Source organism: Sceloporus occidentalis, unplaced genomic scaffold, assembly GCF_023333645.1.
Source record: "Sceloporus occidentalis isolate IW3139 unplaced genomic scaffold, rSceOcc1.0.p SCAF_5, whole genome shotgun sequence".
NCBI classification, from domain to species: domain Eukaryota; kingdom Metazoa; phylum Chordata; class Lepidosauria; order Squamata; family Phrynosomatidae; genus Sceloporus; species Sceloporus occidentalis.
The window spans coordinates 112,150,593-112,177,252 of NW_028316985.1; the positions used below are offsets into that span (position 1 = coordinate 112,150,593).

At 38.8% G+C, this 26,660-nt stretch overlaps 1 protein-coding gene across 2 annotated transcripts in view; it reads right to left on the reverse strand.

The window, feature by feature from the left end:
• Nucleotides 1-4,319: 4,319 nt before the first annotated feature.
• Nucleotides 4,320-26,660, reverse strand: part of ARAP2 (ArfGAP with RhoGAP domain, ankyrin repeat and PH domain 2) — a 138,078-nt gene continuing 115,737 nt past the window's right edge. The window contains exons 28-33 of one of the 2 annotated variants that reach the window (XM_089525069.1): nucleotides 25,432-25,571; nucleotides 15,346-15,428; nucleotides 13,710-13,745; nucleotides 12,898-12,961; nucleotides 9,304-9,438; nucleotides 4,320-6,883 (exon numbers count right to left, since the gene is read on the reverse strand). In XM_089525069.1, coding sequence (XP_089381195.1) covers nucleotides 6,554-6,883; nucleotides 9,304-9,438; nucleotides 12,898-12,961; nucleotides 13,710-13,745; nucleotides 15,346-15,428; nucleotides 25,432-25,571 — 788 coding nt within the window. In that variant the 3' untranslated portion in view covers nucleotides 4,320-6,553. Of the gene's footprint in view, nucleotides 6,884-9,303; nucleotides 9,439-12,897; nucleotides 12,962-13,709; nucleotides 13,746-15,345; nucleotides 15,429-24,707; nucleotides 24,915-25,431; nucleotides 25,572-26,660 lie in introns of those variants that run through there. The other variant, XR_016281281.1, reaches the window with a different exon arrangement.

Below are 26,660 nucleotides of genomic sequence, written 5' to 3' on the forward strand. Positions count from 1 at the left end.
ATTTTTTTTCTAGTATTCAGATTTTTTGAACTGTTATGAATTATTTTGTGGAGAAAAACACATGTATTTCTTATACTTTTTTGCTTTGCACAAACCCCAATGCGTTCTTCCTAGAAGAATAACTCCTCTGCAACCTATTGCCTATCTTTTAATATTTTACAGATGAAAACTGGGATGTGTGTGGCCAAGAAAAATTAGAGTTTAGTCAAGATGGCAAAAGTTATTAATGACAAAGAATATACAGCCTAGGAAAGGCTGCAACAGTTTCCTTTTGTCCAAGTCTACTGAGAGGAGCAATATTTCCCCTCTTACTCAATTCTTCCCACTGTTAATGCATTTGCACTCTGAACTCAGTAAACACTAGGTGAGGCAAACTAAGGGAAAATGGGGGAAATCATACTCCCATCCCCAACTTACTTTGCAGAGCATACGCTATATGAAAATACGCTATATATGCTATATACCAGGGCCGCTCCACTGGTAATAAGAGCTTAATTGAATGTTGTTTCTGTTAGGTTTTAGTGGGGCTGGGCTAGAAGTTACTGTGGCCCAAGACAGACGGGCCAAAATGGGCATGGTGACAGCGATACTAGGGTTCCAGACACAGTCCGGAACCTTAGTAATGGTGGAGGCTTGATGGCGGCATCCCGTCCGCACGGCCACCATTTTCACATAACGGATGCATAGCGTCCAGACGTTGTGGCGTGTCCATTACATCACGAGGGTGCCATTGGCACCCTCACAACGTAACCCGGGTACCAGTAAAAGAACCCGGAAAAATGGATTCTTTTTACTCCGGAGGGACGTTGTGCAGTCTAGCAGCTGCACTGTCCCTCCAGAGTAAAAACAGGTATCTGCAGACCACCATTTTTGGGTGGTCTGTACTGCGCCTATGTTATATACTTAGTTAACTGTAAGCTGACATGGGACTCTGGCCCAATTCTATAGGAGGCATTATATGAAGAACAGACATTGTAACTAGATAGGTTTGGGGCACAGTTTGGTCGGGTTACTTTTGTGGACAAAGGCTCTCAGAATCCTTCATCTTGAATGGTTACTGACCATGTTGGTGGGGAAATCTGAAACTCGTAGGCCAAAAAAGAGAATAACTTTTAGTACTATTGGGCTTCTGAAACAAAGTGATCTCAAATGTGACTGTTATCAGAGCCTATCTTCAAACATAGGCTATGATATCATGTTATGGCCAGATCCTTCTGCTGAAACTGTTATAGTGTAGTGGCATGAAACAGTGAAATTGTTACAGCAGAGCTACATCTTCATGTAGAATTAATCTATGCTTATTCAATCTCTGACTTGGCTAGGGGTATCTAAATCCTGTACAATTTACTCAGCACTCCTCCTTCTTCATTTTCATACTGACAGTTATTTCCAGCATCACAGATCTTAAAATTTTACATCAATGTCAATTTAGCCTAGGGTAAGATGTATGTCAATTTCTTGCCAGTTTTACTCAAAAAGGAGTCATTCCTTTAGAAAATACTGATAAATGTGAAGTGAAATTGGCATGGAACTGACATTTCTAACCATCCTAAAGTGACTTCAACAACCACAGAGTAGATCACTAAGATCTATGTTGATGTGACAAAATGCCAGGCACAGCACTAAGTACAAAAAATTATCAGCTTCACTCAATCTCTCTGTTTTTCCCCTCTTAGATGATTTTCTTAGGTCTTACCTTCAGGATCCAGAAAAAGCCGTAAATGCTTCTATTTGATAGATATCTATAAATCTATATATTTTGGTGGGTGAGCCCCAAGAATTATAATGAAACTTTCCTCTAGGTTTACTAATGACTTTCTTCACCATCTTTGTCTGAAGTTCCATTTTTCTCAACTGAAAAAGTTAACATCTGATTATTATGACATAGATGATTATTATGGTTACAGTCCAACACAAATCAATGCAACACAAAATAGTGTATTTTTCTTAGGGACATATTTTCAAGTTGTAGCTCCGTTTTAAACAAAGCTTTTATTTTAACAGGTGGTCTCATTTTGTATTTTATTTTTATTTATTTTTGCATTTAATATTACTGTGAGCTGTCTTGAGTTTTATCTTTGAGAAACTCCTTTTTCCAGAGTATTTCTAGAATATAAATCCAATAAATAAAGAGACACCAGAGACTATGGCGGGGTACAAACCGCCGCTTTGCGGCGGTCTCCCGCCGCCGCCGGTAGATCCGCGGGGGAGCCGGAGCCTCCAGACGGTGCGGCTCCCGCGCGGAGCGAAAAAGAAGCTCCAAAATGGAGCTTCTTCTTGAGTCGCGTTTGCGATGTAGCGAGGCGCCAGGGGCGCACTCGCTATGTCACAACCCCCGCGACACGTACGGACACTCAGCGTCCGATACGTAAAGATGGCGGCGCCCATGTGGAAGGGGCGCTGCCATCTTGTACGTATTCTATACGTACTAGGGTTAGGGGGGTGCGGAAGCACCGCCCCTTCCTAACCCTAGTACATATAGAAGACGTACTATATGGCGGTTTGTATCCCGCCTATGTGTCAGTCAGTGAGTCCATTAGAGTCCATAGATAGGCTCTATGTATAGGATTAGATAAGCTCATTCCCATTAGTGAAGTTGTTGAGTGCCTTCAAGTACCTTCTGACTAATCCTAAAACAAGCCTATCACAGGGTTTTCTCAGCAATATTTGTTCAGAGGAGGGTGAGTACCTTTGCATCCCTGTGAGGCTGAGAGAGTGTGACTCACCTAAGGTCACCTAGTGGGTTTCCATGGCCAAATGGGGATTTGAACCCTGTTCTCCAGAGTCCTAGTCCAATGCTCAAACTAGTTCAGGGGCTGAACTTCTGTGCTGAAAAATTTGTGAGGAGTTAAAGGATGCTCCCCTATCACACAATACAGAAATTGAGCCCCTGAAAATGACTTGAATATGCAGTAAATTTGGCTAAATTCTGGGAGCTTTACCTAATCCTATTCATTTTTCATAGCTTAAATGAAGTATAGCCTCCTCTATCCATGGAAACTCTCCTCATGGACTGATAGCTAGTGATTCAGCTGTACCAAATTACAGAGAGCCTTCACTTACAGAGGAGGCTCTTGTGACCAAAAAAACACAAGGGAGTGGAAACAGATTAACCTGTGAACCCTCCTTGAATGCTTAAACAAACCAAAGGTTAAATGCCTGTTCCCACAGTTTTGGAGACTCCCAAACATATTAAGCCACACAAAAGAACAAAAACCAGAGTTAACAATGTAGTGTTTTTCTTTCTTTTAACAATGTGAAATATGTAGATGTAAATGGCAAAAACTATTCAAACCCTAATGTGATTAGCTCTTAATTGGCAGATATTGGAAATCAAGACAGGAAAGAAAACAAACCATTATTAAACCTATTCATTTAGAGAATGAGCTAACCTCAATTTGCTCATAATGGCTAGATTTAAAATTGTTTGCAGTCCTGGGTGAGTTAATGCTGAGATTTAAAAGAAAAAACTGAATTATTGGCTATGTTACCAAGGCGCAATTTGCAGGGGAGAACATATGGTACTAACATAAACACCATTTAGAACGGCGTATGTAATTACTCAAAACAAAAATAAGACCACATAGGTGCAGAAGTGGGATAATAATAGTTAATAGCAGTAGCACCTTTTAAACACCTTGTCTCCAGTGAAAAATCTTTTGTATTGAAGGGTGCAGAAAGGCCCCAAATCAACAAAGGTGGAAAACGTAGGTGGCAAGTGAAGAGTCTTCCACAATAACCAAACATCCAAAGCTGAAAAATGTATGTCCACATGAGTAGGTGTTTGAGTACCTGTTGTTCCTACTTGTTCGCCAAAAAAAGGTAATAAACACAAATAGACTTTTTGAAAAATTGTCCCAGCTATTTTTGTCATTAAAAAAATCACATGGCAGATGGCTGAAACTCTAACACACAGTTTACAATGCTGCAATGACAATGTTGTAAAACACTTCCCTTGTAGGTCCAGTTCTGTTGAACTAAACATCACTATGGTGAGCTTATTATTATCTCATTAAAAGGACGACAATTGCAAGAAGAGCATCTACAATACTTCCTTGGATCCTAGCTGACAGCTGCTAAGCTGATACCTTATATTTGGTAGTAGTGTTGATGTAATCCACACAATGGCTATTGCAACATGTCTTTCCCACCTCTGCACTTCTTATTCACATGAACAATCATTACATCTGGAGTAAGATTTAAGATATTCCTTTAATCACTCCTGAAATCTCCTAAATTTATTTTCCTGCAACAGTTACCTATAAAAATTGAATATATGATGCTTTAGTTACGGTTTGGAAGTCAACATGATGGTCAACTTCACTTTATTTTTATTTATTTTTTCACTTTCTTAGTAGCAGCAAATTATGCATAAACAGAGATAATCTCTCTTTAGCAGTACAGTTACTCAAAACATTACATTCATGACTTTTGGTAAAGTCACTAAAATATTATTAAACTTTCAGCCTGGTCTATACAGAATAAGGTGCAAATCAAACCATCATATCCCAAAGGGACTAACTCTACCAATTCTAATCACAGTTAAAGGACCACATTTTTCACGTTAGCATTTGTAAAAAACAAAAACGAATGTGAAATCTATGTGCAAATAAAAAAACTTAGCATAGCAAGAAGTACTAGAAGAGATTATCTTCCAGTTGTATTTTTTTTTAAAATAAAACACATACAGACAGGGCCATTCAACCACACAAAAAGTAATCTCTGTACAGTTTGACTCTGTAACTGTACAGTGCTATGTGCACAGACCAATATTGTTCATCTCAATCCTGTGGTATGCAGTGTCTTATTATCTGGGACTACTGACATTTTATATACTGTACATCATAATGTTCTACAGTACAAACATCATTCTTGTTAGCAGCTTTGCAACCTAGGATAGGATAGTGTTCTAGAACATCATGGGCACATGAAAGTGCAGGGCCACCCCTGGATTAGTCTCCTTTTCTTCAGTTCACCACTTCATATTTTAAATTTCACAAAGCACAGAAAAATACCTGTTCTATGACTGTGAGCAGCTCTGCACTTTACATAGCAAATGTAACTACCGTAGACACACCTATGCTTCTTTCAGCAAGCCCCAGTATAAACACAGAAGTCCTGCTTCCTAAGTAAAGAGTGGCATTAACTATACCAACAGGGATTGGGTAGGATTTGCTTTCATGAAATGAAAGAGGACTCAAAACCCAAACACAGAGGCAGAAGAATTTTAATAGTTTTGTTGGATTGTATTCTATACCCAGCTCTATATTAACCCATCACTACTGTTTAAATGTGAGATTGTACAGCAGGGTGGGCATGGTATGGCCCAGGAATGGCATATGGATTCCAAAGCCATTTTTGCAGGCATTGGGGTCTCCCAAACTCTACCCAGTGGCATCCTCCAAATAATGTAATTTTCTGCTTCTGGAAGCCTCACGGAGCACTGGTTTTAAAGTAAAATGGAGCACCGACAACCAGCCAAAGATGAAACTGGAAATGTATCTTTGGCCTCTTCCACTTTTTATTTTTCACTCCTCTTGAAACTGCTGTTGTCCTTGGGGTAAAAACAATAGCCCCTTCATCCTTCTATGTTGCCCACCTCTGCTACAATGTGTTCTAGAGAAGGACAGCCAACTGTGACCCTTGGAAGAGGTATAACTACACACTGCACTTTTACAGCACTTTGATATTACATTAACTGCTATGGCTCCATCCCATGGAATCCTTGGTTTCATAGTATGGTGATGTTCTTACAATTTTCTGCTAGGGAGCTGTAGTGCACTCCCTTGAACTGCAGCTTTAGAATTCACTGGCAGAGAGAAAAACTACAAATCCCAGCATTTCATAATGTGGAGTGCTAAGAGTTAAAATGCATTAATTATTAATAGTATATTGTGGATTAACCCCAGGATCTACAAAAGGGTTGTTTCTAAACATAAAGGTCACTGTCAATAGTCCATCTAGGCTAAAAATAAAAAAGAGGAAGGCAAGTATTGCCTCTGTGTCTTTTTCTGTTCTTCTGTTATCTTCAAACCATGCACAATAGCCACAAAGAGTAGAATGTAGAAACAAAGCCATCTCTTACAGAGGACTAGATGTCCTTTTCCCATGCAATCTACTGCACAGTTACATAACTTGAGATAACAGCTGTTGACATCCAAACTGACAATTCACCAGTCTTAACTATATACAATAGCACTGTGAGTATTCATCAGCCTCTCCACCCTGACTTATAAAACTGTCAGGTACTATCCTGGGACACATCTTCTGGGCAGACATTGGGTAGCTGCAATACACAGTTGTTGCCAGAGTTTCCACTACATACATACAGAATTATGGAAGCACCTCCATTGGCAGATAGCACCTATTTTTTCAATATTTACATGTATAAAATAGGAAGGCATATGTTGCTTCTGTATCTTCCTATCTATCTATCTATCTATCTATCTATCTATCCATCCATCCATCCATCGGCCTGTACACTGTATATAGACAATACATTTTACTTCCTAGAATGATAAAGTCACTGACGTACAGATCTGAAGAAGTGTCTCTAAGACTGATCATTGAAAGTTCTGTGCCTCTGTAAGACGGTGTGGAGTTCTTGAATAAGATTTGCTGGAAGCTGCTTATCAGATTCCAACTGGATCTGGCTGGCTTTGTTCTCACTCTTCTTTGGTGTCTTTGAATCTTTGTAGGGTCTTTGGTGCAAAGCAGCAACATCTTGATCCATGTCGTCCAAACATATCAGACTTCGGTGCTTTTTTCCACGGTTTCGGGTTTTTTCCTCCTTGCGTTCCAAGCATTGAGCGACCCGTAATGCTCTTTCCTTTAAACCCCTCTTGTCTTCTGTTAAGTCACTTTCAGATTTAAACTTTGAATTCTGAATAAAAGGGGACAGAAAATGAATGACATACAGAAAATAACTTTGAATAATTATCTATTACTCATTACTCTTAAAGCAAAAGTGGACATCAGTCTAGAGGGTTGTTAAGTGCAAAAGATTTCTAAGATCAGACTCTTTCATACAAGAAAGGCTTTCCCCCCCAATAATCTCAACATCAGACTCAGCTGTATTGTACTCCTAGCCCCAATTCCTATGTCACATTTTTCTAATGTGTAAGAAGAAGGGCAACCATTACTGTATATTATTAATATGAATTTCCAATGTGCCTACAAAAATTAAATGGTCTGAAGAAAGACTCTTGTCCTTCAGGCTTCCAGCTTCAGTGACTGCAAGGATGGAGAGAGCAGGAAGATCAGTCAGAATATATGAGAGCAAAAAGTTGAATACTGAATACATTTACAAAATGGTAAAAGAAAAAGTGTCTCAGCTTCAGCAAGGTGATAAAGGAGAGAAACAGATCTTCCAGGTTATGTGCTTAATCTATCTCAAGGCAGTCCCCCATATGTACAGGCAACCCTCTCCACCTTCTCCTAAGACACACCCCACACTCTCTACAAATTAACTGGAGAAGGGTAAGAGGAGGAGGAGTGGAAGCAGCCATGATGTCAACTGGCATTTGCAAATACTGTTTGGTAGTGATTTGGTCCTTCCCTCTCCTCCCAGCTTGGGAAGAGGAAGAAGCAGCAAAGTTGGGTTCCTGGCCAAAGTGATGGAGGAAAAGGTCCATCCTATTATGACAACAGGCAGCATGGGCACAAGTCTTGATGTTACCAGGCTGTGGGATGGCTCCAGCCTCTAAGTCAACCTTAGTTTCCCAACCCAAAATCGGATGACCAAGAATTTGGTTAGGGAAAGAAGGATGTAAAGGTAGAGATTACAAAATGAAAGGATATGTAAAAGCTGGAGTGTTTTAGAAGGAACAGGCAAGAAGAAGGAAAGCAGATAGCAAAATCAGAGGAAAAGAATCGGGACATTCCAAAGTCAAGAGAAGTTTGTATCACCTTAATTATCATTCATCATGTACAAAAACTTTTTGTGAATTCCCAAACTGATAACTCCAAAATGAATTATATCCACATAGACAAACCATCTGTTGTGTCCCCATATGCTTTCAATGATTTCTAGTCATTGTGGATGGGTACGTTAGGGCTATAAATTTTATCTTCTCCCTGCTTCACCTCAGAATAAAATTAACACTTATACTCAAAAGACATAACTGTACTCCTTGTGGGAGCTCAAGATTCATTTGGAAGACATGCATGTTGAAGAGACAATTCCCATCAGACTCTAAATGTCTGCTGGAATATGGTAGGAATATGTTGCTATGGTTCCAACCAATTTCTTCTTCCAGTCAAAAGGGGTTATAATGAAAACTTGTAACTGTTATGTTCCAGAGAAGATTTTGTTTACCATTATGATGATAGTGGTAAATGAAATCTCATCTGGAACTTAACAGTTACAAATTTCCATTATGTTTATATTTCCGGAAGTGCCTTGGTTTGGGGGTGGGGGGAGAAGTAATACAGCACATGCCAAAAAGTGAAATTATGCTGATAGATTTGAGGCTTTCAAGTAGATTAGTTTTATTTTTATTCTAATGGATGATTTCCCACACCAGAAAAAACTTTTGCTTAAAATAAACGATGTCAAAAAAGTAAACAAAACAATACTTCTGATGAAGTTACATAAAAACCACACATTCCCTAGTAAACATCAAAACATTATTATGACATAAATTCAAAAATATATAGTGCAGATTTAATACAGAACTGATACAGAATACTTATATTCTTCTTTGGTTTATAGATGACTTTTTTGGCATAATTTAGAATGTGATGTCCGTGAGTACATCCATATATGATAGTAATATTCACTGTTCTAATTAATGCTGGAATGTTATATACATATAAACACTAGGCATAGGCTAAAAGCCAAAGCTATCCTTTCCAGGGCCCAGAAGATGATTTGGCCCCTTCTGAGGGCAGGTAAAGAAGTCTACCCTCAGAGCAGGAGGTCAACCTTCTCTAGGCATCACCTCACCAGTTGTAGAGTCTAGTGTCAGGATGGGAGAAGGTGAAGGATACTTTGGGTCTGGAGGAACGAAAGTTTTCCTAGTCCATGGACATATATCCCCAACATAGAAGGTTCATTTACACCAGCCCTGCAATTGGTGTCAATAATTTCCTTACCATGTTTAAAATGAGAGGGAACTGGTTTTATAAACACTAACACCATCATGGAGAAGAAAAAGAACAGGGTCTTTCTTCTGTTCTGCTAGGGTCACACTAGCAAGTCTTTGAATGTTTTTGATGCTTTGACACTAGAGTTCTCTACAGCAGGACAGAGGCAAGACTGCACCAGAAACTGTTGATCCTCAAATTTAACCAGGAACTTACCTCTGATGCGTTGACTTTAGCTTTTGGAATGGTTCCTTCTTGATGGATTGGTATTAAAGGTAAGCCTCCAATTTTTGGATTTTTTGTAATAGATTGCTTCCTCACCTTTCCATCTGGTGGACAGATATTACTGTGCTGTGAAAGAAAATTTGTCTTGTGTTACAGAGATGATGGTTACAAATCACAAACCATTTAATTGACAATAGGAAACAAAATAGAAGATTTTAAGAATATGGGAACCAAAATAGGCTAACCTTAAAAGTTCTTTTAGGCACTCAGCAGTGTACATATGAAGAGGATATGGAATATAAATTGGCTAGCACTACCTCCAGATAATGAGGTAGACACTGGAAACATCCCCAGCTAACACATGATTGGTGTCAATCTTAAAGGGCTCCTGTATTTATATGGAGACATGTGCACAAGGCTCCTTCCATTAGGTTATGAACTCTGAGTGGTTCTGCATTTCCATTCCATGTGGAAGGATCCCACACACATACACTTATATGGGTGTAGGTCCTTTACTGATTAATTGGACACATGCACATTGTTGTCTTGAGCACACTTCTCTTTCACATTCATTCTCCTTCTCCTTCTCCCTCTCTCTCCATCAGCCCCTTTACAAGCTCATTATTGATTGCTGGTGCTTAATATCAAAAATAGCTTTAAAAATGAAGAAAGCTGTAGGAGCTATAGGAATATTTGCTGTGTGGATTTACATATGTGCCTTGAAGCTGCCTGCCAATTTATCTGACCCTATGGATGAGGAGGAGGTGTTATTGATCTTCCACAGGTGTGCAGGGATGGTAGATTATCAGACCAGATTATCAGTGTGAGTCAAAGACAATGAATAAAAACAGTGAGACATCTAAAGGTGAAAAAATTGTAGTAATGGACAATTCCAATTGCCCTCAAGTGAACTAGTAAATGCACATTCCAGTCAGGAGAACAATTTCCAAATATCTAGATATCTTAAGTGTACATTAGAGAATAAGTGGCCTTTTATTTACTGTATATACTTGACTATAGATTGACCTCATGCTTAAGTCAAGGGCATGTTTTGGGGGCAAAATTATGGATTTTGATATGATCCATGGATAGTTTGAGGGTAAATCAATAATGAGCTTGTTTTGTTATGTTTGAGGGTAAAACATAGGGGCTTGTATCAAAGGCTCTAAAGGATGAAGCAAAGGAAAATAATGCCAAAGAACTAACAAAATTCCAGCAGGCATAACTGTTGGTACTAACACTAAAGACTGGATAGATGAGAGAATAGAGGGGGAAATCAGTGCTTTCCGGACAGATTAGACTTTTGTCTTTCACCAGCAAATGGTTCCTTTTTAATAAGAGCCAAAGTACAGTACTTACACTGACCCATGGATAAACTGACTCAGATTTTTTGGGTCAATCTTAGCACTAAAATATATAGACTTATACATGAGTGTATACAGTAACCCTAAGTGTCTATCCAAAACATAGTGTAAGGTGTGAGTGGTGCTGATCCAAATGAAAACAGTGACTGCAATGTTTTAAATTTAATAGCTATTATGATCAGTGCTATTAAGTCAACAGTTGCCAAAGGCTTGAAAGGATGAAGTTTCTCAGCCTGAATGGTTAAAAAGAAACAGAAAAGGAAAGTGAAGATAGTCAAATCCACCCAAGTTATTCAAAACCACAGTAGGAAGTTTATAGAGAAACATTTATCACAAATTAGCATGATATAGGCAAATCCAAGAAGATACTAGTATAAGCAGAGTCAAAGAAGCTATTACAAAAAGATGGCTTCCTTTTGAAAACAAAATGTGTTCCCCAGACAAAGAAAAAAGGAAGGCATACTGTCAATATGTGTATTCATATGTGTATTTATGTATTTAGGAGTGTATGCACACAGAGAGACGCACATTTTTTACACAATGAATTAGAATATTTAGAAGGCATAGGCTGCCAGTCTAGAGCTACATATTGCTGGTGTAATGACTGATTTATATTTCACATTATTGTCTCAAGAGTTTCAACCAATTTCCTTAGCCGTAGCCTGTGAACCTATTCATTTTGACACCACTTATGTTAATCTTCATGAAGTGTCCCCCCCATTCTATTTGATTGCGGTTGCCATAGAAATCTTTACAGTTTCTTCACTTAAGGAGCTGAATAGGAGATTGTTCTGAGAAGACTTGATTGTGACTGAGATTGAATTCATCCTAGTTCTATGGTCTACAAATAACAAAGGACTGAGAGTTCATAAGAAAGTTTGTTGATCCAAAAACAAGAGAACTGACCTATATCTATTTTGTATTAGTTACAAAGCTAAGGCAGAATGTTTTTTCCACTAATGTGTCAAACACGTCCGGTCAAATTGATGAAAAAAGGAATCCAGAGGAGGCTAGGAAGGAAGTCAAGCTATGAATTGTAGAGTATTGTGAAGTTTGAGGAAGTGAAGGAAGGAAAGAAGGAACAGGGACGTAGCTAGGATTTTAGGAAGGGGGGGTCCAGACTAAGTGCCACCATTATAATGGGGCTTGAATGCAGCGGCGCAGCAGCACACACCATTCATTTTTCTAATGGAAGGGGGGTCCAGACCCCAAGAACGCCCCCCCCCCCCCCGGCTACGTCCCTGGAAAGAAGGAGAGACAGATGGAAACAGAAGGTAGGATAGATTAGAAGTGTGGTCTGGAATTATCACATGGAGCCTTACCATGGTTAAAAACCCACTTACCATAGTGATTCAAGCATGGTAAGCCCCAACTATGATAATCCATTGAGAAATATAGAAGGGTAGGAGGTATTAGAAGGTTTTCGAATATGAAGTGACAGAAGAAAGAGTATCAAAGATGAGAACATGATAGATAGTGATGATGTAGAGATTGGACAGGAATTAATTTTGGAGAGGATTGAGGTTTAGGTGACAATGAATTGACATGAATTATATAATAATTCTATTATTATTATCATCATCATCATCATCATCATCCCACCTTCCTCCCAGTACAGGGACTTAAGGTGGCTTGATATGCAGACAACTGTAGTTAATGCATGGAGGTTTTATGTATTTGAACCATGTTTTGAATAAAGATAGTTAAAAAAATACGTCTGGCCAAATTTGTGTTGTACTTTTTATAATAAAATGGATTCTAGCTCAGGAAAACACGCTGTGTTAATTTTCAGGATGGCACAAAATTCTGTTGCTTTAATACGCTGAAGGGCATCATCATGGCATGCGAGTGCGCCAATTGCGCCCATCCTGCAGCACAGAAAGAACCCCCTTTGGGGGCTTCTTTTTGCTCTGTGCACAGGCTGCAGCGTGTGGTTGCCACGGCCTGCTTCCTGGGCAGAAAAAGGGGGCATCTCGCCACCCCTAAGAGTAGTAAGAGGCATTGTTTTATTTATAATGGTTTCTATGTATAGATTTAAATTTTAATTGTATTTTGAAATGGTAGGGTTGTTTTGTTTGTTTAAAATTAATATTTGTTGGGGAGCGTACACAGAAATAGGCAAAGAAATACATAAACATACACTGCACATGCTTTAAAATTTAAATTTATTTTCAAGAGCCAACACAATTCCTTTTTTATGAATAACATGAAGGAATAATACCTGTGCAAGAAAAATGCAGCTCAGCCATTCAAGCTGAGAATCCTGTCCATCGCAGCATAAATGCCTAGAAGAAACACATTAACATGAATCTAGTTCCAGTGAAACAACATACAGCATACACCATGTCAAATGGATTCTAACTAGGCTGTACTTATCCAAATTTTGCCACAGTAAGTGCACAATTATTATCAAGATGTAATGAAGCAACAATAAATATCATGGGGTAGACACGGACTGAATTTGGATTTTCATTACTTAATATGTTTAGCAGATCAAACCATGAGTCAAACTGGACTCATGTTAACAACAAATTTGTTATTAACAACAGTTAGCAACAAAAAATTTTTGTCAACCAATTTTTAATTCTGAAATCTCTTAAGGAAAGAAATGCAAAGAACATGGTCTCAAATATTTTCTTAGATATAATTCTCCATAGGAAAATTATTGTCTTTCATCCTAAACTTTCTCACTATGTGATGCTGAACCTAAACTGGGGGGGGGGGGGGGGGGGGCAGATTATCAACCACATGAATGTATGTCTACATATGAAAACCCCAGAATCCAATAGAAAGAACTGTTCATTTTCACAAAATGATGTGTGTGACCAAGTTCACATACCTGAAAATACCACATGATTTCTAATCATTTAGATTTTCCTGAACAGCAATCTTTCAGCAAGGAAATACTGATCAGTTTATCAGTGACACTTTCTCATTTATTTTTTCCTAAAAAAAAACAATCCTTATAACCTTTGGTTTACAAATATAAATGTGTAGTCAGGATGGTGGGGTGTGTATATTCTGCTTACTTACCAGTGATACTTCTCAGAGTATAATGTTAGACCCCAACTGCAAACAGAAAAACAAAACACAAAGCAATGAAGAATCTTAGGACATTCTGACTTTACAAATAAACTTAACAAAACTAAAGTCAGTAGTTTAGTTAATATTCTGTAAGACAAATCAGATCAAAAGATCATCCAAAGCAATGTACTATTATCCCTGGCTAGGGACATGATTTATTTTTATTATTTCCTCAGAGCAAGGGTTGTAAGGTATGTATAGCAGCTCATTTCCCTTCAGAGTAAGACCAAGTGAGGAGAATTGTCACCACGGTATACTTGGTTGAGACGATCTGATGTTTCAGTACTTGACTGCTTCTCTTAATAAGTCCAGTGTGCTTCACAGAATGAGAAGGACGCTAGGATAGTGTGGGGCTCAAATACAAAGTGTTGTGCTTTGGCAACAAGGTTTTTTCTATGTTTTTCATACACTGGTTTTGTTCAAACTTTGTTCAAAGTTTTGCTCAAAACATCATGTGCAAAAATCTCTGTGCATGCATGGGTTAGGAACACAAATCTTTGTTTATTTTGCTCCTGCTTGCAAGAAAGAAAGAAAAAGTTCTACTGATGGTGAGTTTTCAAGATGTTTTGGACATTTTGCAATTATATGCAAAATATTGTTTGGTTACTTTTTAAAATGGATGGCCTCAATGTACATGAGTGAGAAAATGTGTAACTATACTTTATATCTCAAAAATGTGCATAAAAATAAAATGAGATAAAAATTACAGATCACAAACCCATTTCATACCATAGTTTAAAACAGTGGTTTGGACAAATGTGGGTTTCACAAAAATGATGGCACTGATGTAATAGTAGTAACCACAGTGGTCCCAAAAGTTAAGAAGGAAAAAGAAAAGCAGAGAGAGGAATTCCCACACAAGCAAAATGGAGATTGTAAGGCTAGAGAGTTAGGTGAGAAGTAGATCTGCACAGATCCAAACACACATTTGTCCAAACCACATTTAGAAAAGGCATTGTTTTCTTCTCCTCTGGCTTTGAATTTGAAACAAAGAAGACTAAACTGATGTTTTACCATTTACAGCCTTGAAAATCTACCCATCACTAGATCAAGTAGGATGCTCTGAGACAATATGAACATATAATTAAGATGATTCACAAAAGAAACCACTCCAAAATTAGGAAAGATCAATTTAAAAAAATACAGAAGAAACAAACAGCACAAAGGACTGTGTGTGTATGCACCTCCAAGTTGCCTGTCAACTTATGATGATCCCTTGAATTTCACAGGATTTTCTTATGCAAGAAATAATCAGAGGTGATTTTGCCAGGTCTTTCCTCTGAAATATAGCCTACAGCAGCTGGTATTTGTTGGGAGTCTACCATTCAAGAAGCAACCAGGGTTGACCCTGCTTACTTTCCAAGATCATACAGAATCTGCCACCTTTAGGGTATTTAGGCCCTGTGCAAAGGACTACCTTTACACAAACAACAATTAACCTTACAGAGTTATGATTTAATGCAGAAGAATGGATGGATATAGATTAGCTTTTTATTGGGCTGCTAAAAACTTATACCCCTCTGTCATCAGAAAAGCAACACTGCTGGTGAAACAGACACAGTAATTTTCTTGCCGTCTTTCTTACTTTGTTGGTGGCTTCAGTTTCTTCTTCACTCCAAGATAAAATTTTAGCGATTGGACTGGCAACACTTTCTCAGGCTTATTACTCTGTTAAGTTAAAAAATGACCAATTAGTGGAAAAGGCATGTACAAACAGAAAGGCAACAGAAAAGCATCCAAATCTGCTTATCTTTTCAATGTTCTGTTTCATAAAACCATTTAATCCCACATTATTTCCTCTGTTAGTATAATAAGCAATAGTTAGACCCTGAACTGCAGCTGAAACCTTCTGTAATGACAACTTCACCAGTGCTATTATTATCATTATCACCACTATGAAAGGCACTTGCAAAGACAGATAATTTCACCAGAGTGAGAATTGCCAATGAATAAACAAGATCTACTTGAAATCATGCTAAACTTTTGAGTTGTTACAGGGAAGTGGTAGATGTTATCTGACCGCTCACCACAAATGATGTAAACAGTACTCACAATTATTGTCATTCTCAACAATGGGTATCTCAACACCTCTCAATATATCATGCATGTTTTTGAACATTTTTAAATTATTTTTTTCAAGTTTCAGAGCATTTTGTTCCAGAAAAAAATATGGTGTTTTGCAGCAAATACTTTTTTGAGCGAGCGCGCGCGCACACACACACACACACACACAAATAATTTTTTTGGCATCAAAACTAGCACCTTTTTTCCAGGAAACAGCAACAACAGGAAACAGCACTGATGTAATGATTCCACTTCATATGTCCAAAGCAATTTTACAGCCTTTTAAAATGATCCTTATTTCTTTAAGGTTTGAACGGCATAATTTATAAATTCCAAGAATACAAAATTTCTGGTATTAAAAAAAACCCCACCAAACCACGGAAAGACTAATAAGCAAATAAAACATTAGAGAGAAGTGACCAGTGGGGTCCTACAGGGGTCTGTCCTAGGCCCAGTGCTATTCAACATCTTTATCAATGACTTGGATGACAGAACTGGGGGCATACTCATCAAATTTGCAGATGACACCAAATTAGGAGGAGTAGCTAATACCCCTGAGGACAGGATCAAAATTCAAAATGACCTGAATACACTAGAAAGCTGGGCCAAAGCTAACAAAATGAAATTCAACACAGAGAAATGTAAGGTACTGCACTTAGGGCGGAAAAAAATGAAATGCACAGATATAGGATGGGCGACACCTGGCTGAATGAAACTACATGTGAAAGGGATCTGGGAGTTCAAGTAGACCACAAGTTGAACATGAGTCAACAGTGCAATGTGGCAGCTAAAAAGGACAAGGCAATTTTAGGCTGCATCAATAAAAGTATAGTGTCTAGATCAAGGGAAGTAATAGTGCCACAATATTCTGCTCTGGTCAGGCCCCACCTGGAATATTGTGTCCAGTTCTGGGCACCACAATTTAAAAAGGATGTGGAGAAACTGGAGCAGGTCCAAAGGAGAGCGACTAAAATAGTGAAGGGTCTGGAAACCATGCCCTACGAGGAACGGCTTAGGGAACTGGGGATGTTCAACCTGGAGAAGAAAAGGTTAAGAGGTGATATGATAGCCCTGTTTAAATATTTGAAGGGATGGCATATTGAGGAGGGAGCAAGCTTGTTTTCTGCTGCTCCGGAGACTAGGACTCGGAACAATGGATGCAAGCTACAGCAAAAGAGATTCCAGTTCAACATTAGGAGGAACTTCCTGACAGTAAGAGTTGTCTGACAGTGGAACACACTCCCTCGGGGTGTAGTGGAATCTTGCTCCTTGGAGGTCTTTAAACATAGGCTGGATGGCTATCTGTCGGGGATGCTTTGATTTGGATTTCCTGCATGGCAAGGGGTTGGACTGGATGGCCCTTGTGGTCTCTTCGAACTCTATTATTCTATGATTCTATGTGTTTGCTTGTGTGTGACCTTACTGGGATATTTTCTCTGTGTGGGGAAAGGGGCAGTGGAATTCCAGTGTTGGCTCTGGGTTAACATCTTGTATGCTACTTCCTGGATATCTGCAGATAATATCTGCATTGTGCTTCTAACTATCTTTTAAAAGGTGAAAGCAAGTGGAAGCCAGGTTCAACTTGCAGCTGGTACAAACTACAACTGGTGTCTGTATGCAGGGAATAAAAATGTTGGAAAGGCCAATGTTTTACTGTGAGGCAAATTCATGTACTGGGAGAAATCTGAACACTGGCTTGTTTTTAAGGATATGAAAATCAATTTCTCCATCATAAACCAGTATTCAGTATTAGTTCTGGAGGTGAATCATATCTACTGGGAAACTAGAAAAGATGATCCCAGTTCAATGACGCCCCCAGAAATTCTTTTAATCACAACACTGTAATATCATCATGCTCAGGTGTGTTGCATTCTGTGCATTTTAGGCAAATGTAACTCACCTTGGAATTCAAAGATATAGCTGTGTTAGTCCGTAGAATCAGTAGGTAGAGAGATCTTGTAGCACCTTTGAGACTAAATGAAAGAAATAAATTGGCAGCATGAGCTTTTGTAGACTCCAGCCTACTTCCTTAGAATGCATCTGAGGAACTAGACTGAAGTCTATGAAAGCTCATGCTGCCAATTTATTTCTTTCAAGTTAGCCTCTAAGGTGCTACAACATATCTCTACATACTCACTTTGGAATTGTCTTTTAACTTAGCATTCTGTAGCTAATTGGCTTTATGATATTTCAAGAATGATTCCTAACCCAATTCTGCTGCAGTAATAAAATGCCCCATTCATGCAAAAGAAATGTACTTATTAATCTGGCTACGCACAAGTGAACAAGTTTTTTAAATGATAAGCTTAGCAGCACAATACAGCATTTTCAGGCAATTAATGTAATATTGGGCATAATGGAATAAACATAATATCTGCTGACATCATCTGTTTTGGATGGTTTACACCAGAGTGTTTGAAAGCAGCTATTAATTACTGGGGATGAATTGGGGGAGAGAGAAAAGAACTGGAGAAAAATTATTCCAGCAAAATCTAGCCATGATTCTCGGTGTTTCAAAAATAATACCTCGAAATAATGCAATGCTGCAGCATGCCTTAAACCTTCAGGACTGTAGACAACAGAAGTAGAAAGAAAATTTAAAAAAGTAAAATTTAAAAAGGAATACTGATGTCTTAAATATATAAATTCAATGTTATTGAATTAAATTTTATATGTTAAATTCTGTTCTACATTTAAACCTCTACAGCTTAGGTTCAGGCTCTTAAGACAGATGGTATTTCTCCATACAACCCTGGCTGGGCCCTGAGGTCCTTAAGTGTGGCTCTTCTTTCACTCCTACCACCTTCACAAATATAGCTAGTGGGGACATGAGATAGAGCTTTCTTGGTGGATGCCCCTGATCTGTGTGTTTAATTTTTTTAATGCTATTAATTATTTAATTCTGTTTTAATATTGGTCCTTTGTATGTTTTTAGTTATATTGTACTCTCTCTAATTTGTAAGCAACTTTGGGGAAGAGACAGGATGCTGCTGATGTTGATATAAAAATGTGGACAACAGGTGGTTTTCAGTGGATTGGCCACATATACTAAGGCTGCTAATGTTTGCTTATGCCACTCTCATATGCAAGAACAAAATAATTTCAAAAGTTGACATGTGTTATACACATCATGGAGTAGAACTAGATGACAATCTGCTAGTAATGTCACCAAAAAGGCTGTCCTGTGTTGAAATCTCCTCTTGGTAATACCCAGTCCACAACAGACTACCCAGGTATCCTGGCACCATCATTATATACAAGATAAGCTAGTAATGTGGAATAGGAACAGAGAAATACATAACAGGACAATTTTTAAGGCAAGGTATAAATGACATCCGGGTTGCCTAAGTATATTATGTCCACAAGGGTGTGTAGTTGAGAGGTGAAGTAGTGCACATACACGTAACAGTCATACAACCTCATATGATTATAGCAGTAATATTCTTATATGTCCAAAATTGGAAAATTGACCATCTTCCTAGAGAAGAACAATGGATTGTTAAAATTTTGAAGTTGGCTGAAATGGATAAATTGGTGATGTTGATTAAAGAAAAATTGGTGGACAATTTTCTAAAAGTCTGAGAGTTATTTTTGCTGTATATGAAGAAAAAAGACAGCAATATCCTGGTTACAAACTTGGAATATTGAAGAAACTTTGGGCCCAAACAGACGGGCCAAAATAAAGCAGCTTTGGGTCATGGGTCACTTTGGAAGTATGATGTTTAAATGATGCATGCATCCTAAGAAGCCGGAAGCTGCACCAAAGCCATGCTCCAGTCCTAAGGATTGGAAATGGAAAGTCAATTTTTGTTTGTTACATTATTTAGGTTGTGTTCATGGTGTGTATAATGTTACAGTTTTATATTTATAGTTTTAAAGGGGAGAGGGAGTTGGAGAGATTAGGGGGTGGGGATGGTTTAATTATTTTGGATAGGCTGGAAGTTTTTTTTTTTTTTAATGCATATGTGTAGGGTTTGGAATTTATGTGAAGGTACGTTTTTCATTTCTGTATGTATCTGATTCTGTTTTAAAATTCTATGGCGGGATACATACTGGCAAAATGTAGTGTGTTGGCGGCGGCAGTAGGGTTAGGGAGCGCGCACCATTCATATGCTCCCTAACCCTAGTATGTACTAGGGTTAGTCTAATGCGTACTGGGAAAAAAAAAATGGTGGTGCCCTGTCTACATGGGCACCGCCATTTTGACTTGACAGACGCCTAGCATCCGCATGTCCTGGCGCCTTTGTGATGCCGCAAGTGCGCCATTGTGGCATCACAAAGGCGCCGCAAGAAGAACCTGCTTTTTGCAGGTTCTTTTTGCTCTGTGACGGAGCCGTGTGATTTGTCCGCTACAGCTCCCTCGCGGAGCAAACCAGGGCAGCGGGAGACCGCCCTTTTTGGGCGGTCTGTATCCTGCCTATGAAAACATTTATAAAAAATATTTATGGATGTTCTTGTTTGGGTGCTGTGGGAGTAGATCTCTGAAGCTAAGCATTGTCAGCTCTGATTAACAGTTGGATGGGAGACTGCCAATGAATGCTAGGTGCTGTAGGCTATATTTCAGAGAATTTCTTGAGTATTTCTTGCCTAAGAAAACCCTATGCAATTCAAGGGGTTGCCATAAGTCAAAAGGCAACTTGAAGGCATGCACACACACAGGAATGTGGCCAGATGCTTCTGTGAATGACTGTGAACAGCAGCCTCAGAGGCTTTTCAGTAATTCACACTGGTGATGGTAATCTATAGTTCTGACGAGGGACTTATTCTGCTATGCTGGTCCATACAGGACTGCAGCCAATATATGAATATTATACAACTAGAATATTTGGAAATGGAGTGGTTTTGTTTCTTCTTCTTTTTTCTTTTTAAAAAAGATTACTTCTTTTAACATACCCATTTATCTAGCATTTATGCGCATAAACACATTATCATAAAAAGGGAAACATTTCAGTAAAACAAAACAAAAAAGAATGCATGGGAACAGTTTACTGTTAAGCAATGTAAGGTTTAGGGCAACTTTAGATAAACACTTGCCAAAAATTAATTAAGACTTCGAATCATGCCAATTTATAGTCACAAATGTGCCAATTTTAGATTATGCTACTAAAAAGAAATGATTGCAAAAAATGCTTAATGCCATCATTATACTAACATTATCCTGACCAGTGGTTCTGACTGTTCTTTAAAAAGTGTTTGTTTTTTTAAATGGTGGGGATGTGAGATAGAGCCATGGTTACCATAGGTTCTTTAACTTCCCAGAGGGGTTCAAATGGTCCTGTCTTTGCTGTTCTTCCCTCAGCAGGCAAATACTTTTTCTTATTAAAACAAAATTTTAGAATTGAAGTTTTTTCCCAACAGGGTTTTGGAACTGAAGGTGCTATACAGGATGATCAGATGTCATAACCAAAAAAATAAGACTAGGCACCAGATTCAAGAAAAATGTAGGGAATTACATAAGAAAAGCTAGAAACAATATTATAAATTCATTGAACATGGTTTATTTACATAGCCATATGATATGTGCTGTATTTTATTATGTACTCAACTGTATTTTTCTGATGAACTTTGCTAAAATGCCTTGTTGGCTTACAATATACTGACAGAACTCTAAAGATTTTCCTCCCTATTTGGCTTCATCCCCACTGCAGAAATAATCCAGTTTGACACCGCTTTAACTGCCCTGGCTCAGTGCTATGGAATTCTGAGCATTGTAGTTTTGTGCTATATTTAGCCTTCTCTGAGAGTTCTGATACTAGAACAAACTATGGCGGGATACAGACCACCCCTTTGGGGTGGCCTGCACCTGCCCCTTTCCCTGAGCGGCCACAGCGGCAGCCTCAGAGGCCTGGAAAGAGGTGTCCTTGGGGCTTCATGCCCCAAGGACACCCCGACAGCGGCAGGAAGAGAGAGAAAGGGCGCCAGCATGTCACGGCTGCGCCATTTGGACACGGCGCGGCCATCATGTAGACAGGGCGCCATCAGATTGACATACGGAGGACGTACTAGGGTTAGGGAGCATCTGAATGGTGTGCGCTCCCTAACCCTAGAATCGCTGCCACCACACTACATTTTGGCGGTCTGTATCCCACCTACAAATCCCAAAATTCCACAGCATTGAGCCATGGCAATTAAAATGGTGTCAGACTGAATTATTTCTCCAGTGTAAATGAGTCTTAGTCTCCTGTTTGATAGAAGCTACTGTATATACTTGACTATAAGTTGGCCCCAGATATAAACTGAGGGCAAGTTTTGGGGCCAGAATTTTGGATTTTGATATGACCTGTAGATAAATCCAGGGTAAAACTTAGGCGCATGTAATGAAGGATGTAAAGGACGAAGTAAAGGAAATGCCAAAGAACTTACAAAATTCCAGCAGGCATAACTATTTGTGCACATACTAAAGGCTGGATGGCTGAGAGAGTAGAAGGAGGTCAGTGGTTCCAGGGCAGATCAAACTCTTGCCTTTCACCATATGGTTGGTGCATGTGTGACCCAAAGTCCACACACAGAAGTTTTGTGTCAGGAACAAATGCCATTCATAGACATTCATAGAATCATAGAGTTGGAAGAGACCGCAAGGGCCATCCAGTCCAACCCCCTTCTGCCATGCAGGAACTCTCAATCAAAGCATCCCCAACAGATGGCCATTCAGCCTGTGTTTAAAGACCTCCAAAGACAGTTCATGCAAGTTGGAGAAATCCTTCTCCTACACTGAAGCTGCAAACATGACAACAGCTGAGTTCTCTTTGAGAGGCTTTTAATCTTCCTTGTAGTATATACAGGTACTTACACTGACTGACATAATGCTCCACCACCATCCACTATACATCACACATTTGGAGCATTGGAACTCCTCCCTTATATACACAACCTCTAGCAGAGATTTTAGTGCAACCCCCAACTGGTGTGTTATACAGATTCCTGCCTCACATGTGCCATGACTGTGCCATATTGGAGCTTGATGCCCTCATGTCCTGCCTTTGGGTTATATCCCTATAGGATGCTTCAATATGTATATACATCATGGCTTCCTGTTGAACTCAGGTTATCTTTCACTCATGTTCTATATTGCAGCATCTAGGACATTTTCCTTCTGGATGCCATCCATCCTGACACACACACACACACACACACACACACACGTTAAAATACAGTACTTACTCTGACCCAAGGATAAGCTGACTCTGGTTTTTTTAACCTAAATTTATAGACTTATACAGTACATGAGTTTATACAGTATTTAGACTCACACTAAGAAGTTTATCACACGGGGCACTTACCACTGCCCAAACGTTGCTGAAGCGTTACCCAAATATTTCAGAAGCGCCAGAGGTGGGATCATCCGTCACACTTCTGAAACGTCTATGACATTTCAGAAGCACAACAGATGATCCCATCTCCAGCGCTTCTGAAATATTTGGGTAACGCTTCAGCAACGTTTGGGCAGCGGTAAGTGCCTCGTGTAATAAACTTCTAAGAGCAAAACAGGAGTATAACCTTTTTTGGGTTTACTTGAAGCCTCCCTCCCCTCCCATTTCTCTCTGGCTGATTGCTTGGTATGAGGGTAGGGAAGGGGGCTCTTCCTCCCTCTCAGTCTCCTGTTTGATGGGAGCTATTTAAACTCAGATCAAAGCAGGAGTTTCTGTACTGGGTTTTCTCCACAGTATATCTGTATATCAACATATCTTAAGAACTGTTGGGAAGCTCTTCTGTCTATCAGGAGTAGGCTTGGAGAAAGGCATACAGCAACCAGAAGGGGATAAGCAGGGATAAAAGAGAATTTGGCTGGGGAGTTTTTTATTTTGTTTTCTGGAGAGTCTTGTAGTAACTGGCAAAAAGGCCTGTTTTAACTTTCTGAACCTTCCCTCCCCACCCTCATTGCCCCCTCCACTGCTCTCAACCCAAAGAGCCCCATCTTGGCTGAGCTCCACTCACCATTTCCTCACTTTCTGGGCTCCAGCATATGGGCATGGCCCCAGTTCAAACAGTAGCCTCCAGAGCTTCCTTCAGTTTAAGAAGGAGGAATCCTGGGATATTCTTTGGCCAGGTCAGCTGTTTGGATGGAGGACATGTTGGGATTTTTCTCGGACTCCTCAACAGAATGCTAAAATGTAGAACATGTCCGGGAAAAGGAGGATGTTTGGTCACCCTGGGTGCTGTATTATTTTTAACTGCTTTTAATTATTTTTGTATGGTTTACATTGTTCTGATTTTGTCAATAGGTCTTTAGTCTCATCCAAGGCTCTTACACTGTTATATAGTTCTGAACCTAAGTTTAGCCTCAGTTTCTATTCCAGTCCATCACCTGATGATAAGAAGCTTGGCCTTTATACTCTACACCTTGATTCTTAATTTCTTGGAGACACTCCCTTAGAGCAAGCCTTTCTCCTTCCACCATCATGCTGATAACATCACCAATAAGAATCACTCCACATAAATATCTGACTGAATGGAGGTCCAGGTTCCATTATGCCCGGAACCTTCTTTTTAGGAAAGAAAAAACATAACTGGTACATTTTGGGGATTATCCAAGGAAGGAAGGGAGGGGAGAGGCTTGTTGAAACTGAGTAATAATCCCAAAGAAAACATGAACTAAGTCTCTCTCTCTGGATCCAAGTAAGCCTTTCCCTGGCTTCTGTCTGGTGCTCACACTGACTGGCTTAACTCTATTAATTGGCAGGAACAATTTTTAGACATGAAAGGACAGGTTTTCATGAGCCTTTGAAACTCAAAGTTTTAAAAATAAAATTAAAATAAAATAAAACTCCATCTCCCAAAGGGAGTAAATAATTGTTTCTCACAGCACTGATAAACTGAGATGGTTTAATTTAAAATATATCTATTTTGAGAAAATAAATGAAGCCAAACTAGCTGATTACTTACATGCACGTGTATGTTTACTTGAGCTACTCTATTGAGTTCCACAGACAAAGTCCATTGACTCTAGATGAATTTGTTCATTGCCCTTTCTTCTTGAAATCCAATCACTGCAACACCATTAAGCCATTCCACATTGTTCAATCTTCCTTAAAGCCTACTGTTGGAGAGCTTTAAGTGTTGCCCCTCTCCTGCCCTTGCTTCTTGGTAATCCTAAATATATAATACAACTGCTTGTTGTGCTCTTGTTGTAAAATACTTCCCTCCCTCCCTCCTCCTCCCATTCATTACTATTTTCCCCCTTGTCTGGATTCAGTATTGTAATTCTCTCAGAACTGAGAACCTTATTGATGGTGTGATATACAAGGAGTACAGAATAAATCAACAGATCTTTGCCATCTGAATTACTTAAACATACAAGGCTATTCAATCTCACAAAATAAGTGAGGTCTCTCCAAAAAGTGTTGGCAATACATTCTACATTTGCTCATCAAGTGTACTTGAATTAAATGCTATTCTGAAGTACATTGTTGTGCAAATGAATATAAACTTCTTTTTAAACTATCACTTTTTACTTACCCCACTGCCATAAATCAGGTTGTTTTCTTACTTTCTTAAAGGCACACAGAACAAAAAACAGTCAATGTCAGCTGTCAAACACTATGCAAAGGAAATATGTTTTAAGTATAATTGCTTGTGATTTAAAAGGGCCCAGTGTAGGCATGCATACCTTCATATCCTTGTAAAGTAGAAGATTTCCTTCCCGCAAAACAAAATAACGGTCTTGAAACTTATTTCCAGACAGTAATTTGGATGGCTCTTCTTTGTATTTCAGATAGCTGGCTTTTACCGTGCCTTTTGTATTTTTCTCTGTCAAGATGATAAAAAGTACACTTGGTTCACAGTATTGTTTTTAAAAAAATACCATACAGAGTACTGTACTATATATTCTTAGCATCTAGCTGCACAAAAGAAAACAAATGAATAGGAATAGTTTGATCGCTCCCATTTTTTTCTGAACATTGCAGTACTCTGTAGACATAATGCTACTCCAGGGTTTGTTTACTTTACCAACAGTTAAGCATGCCACCAAATATATATATATATATATGTAACATAAGATCTGGCCCCTGTAAAAGAGATTCCTTAGCCCTGAGCCAGGGAAGTTAAAGTGGTCTCAAATTAGATTATTTCTGTAGTGTGTTTTGGACCTTTGTTAAAAAATAAAGTTAAAACAGAACAATTAAAATTTATTGAAGATAAAACATATACATAATAACAACAACATCTTTTTAACATATTTAGCATATGCATGAGCCTTTAAATCAAGCATTCTTCCTCTCCCTCCCCTCCTCTGAAACAACTGTAAGAAGGACAATCAAAATATCTGTATCTGTTTTCAGTTAACCACAGTTTGGCATTATGAGCAAGACTATATAATCCCAAGGAAGATGAAAGCAGTGCCAGTTCAGTGACTCTCCCACAACCAGAGGAGGAGATTGTGACCCATCTTACATTTCCCACCAATTATTTTCTCAGTACAAGGTTCTAAGGGGTCAGTAAAGCTAAAGCACTATGGAAGAGGTGTTCTGGAAAACTGCCTGCACAAGTCATTTTCCAAGCTATGTATCCCACATTGCCTTGGTTTTGAAGATCCCTCAGAGCCCAGGATTGAGGAAACAGCATGTAGGAGATGCACACCAGATGATTATCAACTTGTCTGGCAGTAGCAATGACAGACATATATATTGGTTGTCTGGAGTTGCCATCACTGTTTATCACTGTTGATTTATTTTAATACTGTTTTTATAATTTTATATTTGATTACCTGTATTAGTTGCTTTTATAGTAATATACTTTATCTGCATAATTTGTTATAATTACTGTAGCTTTATATTTCATTATTCCTTAGATTGTACGCTTCTGGCAGGATTTAATGTTTTGAATTGATTGTACCTG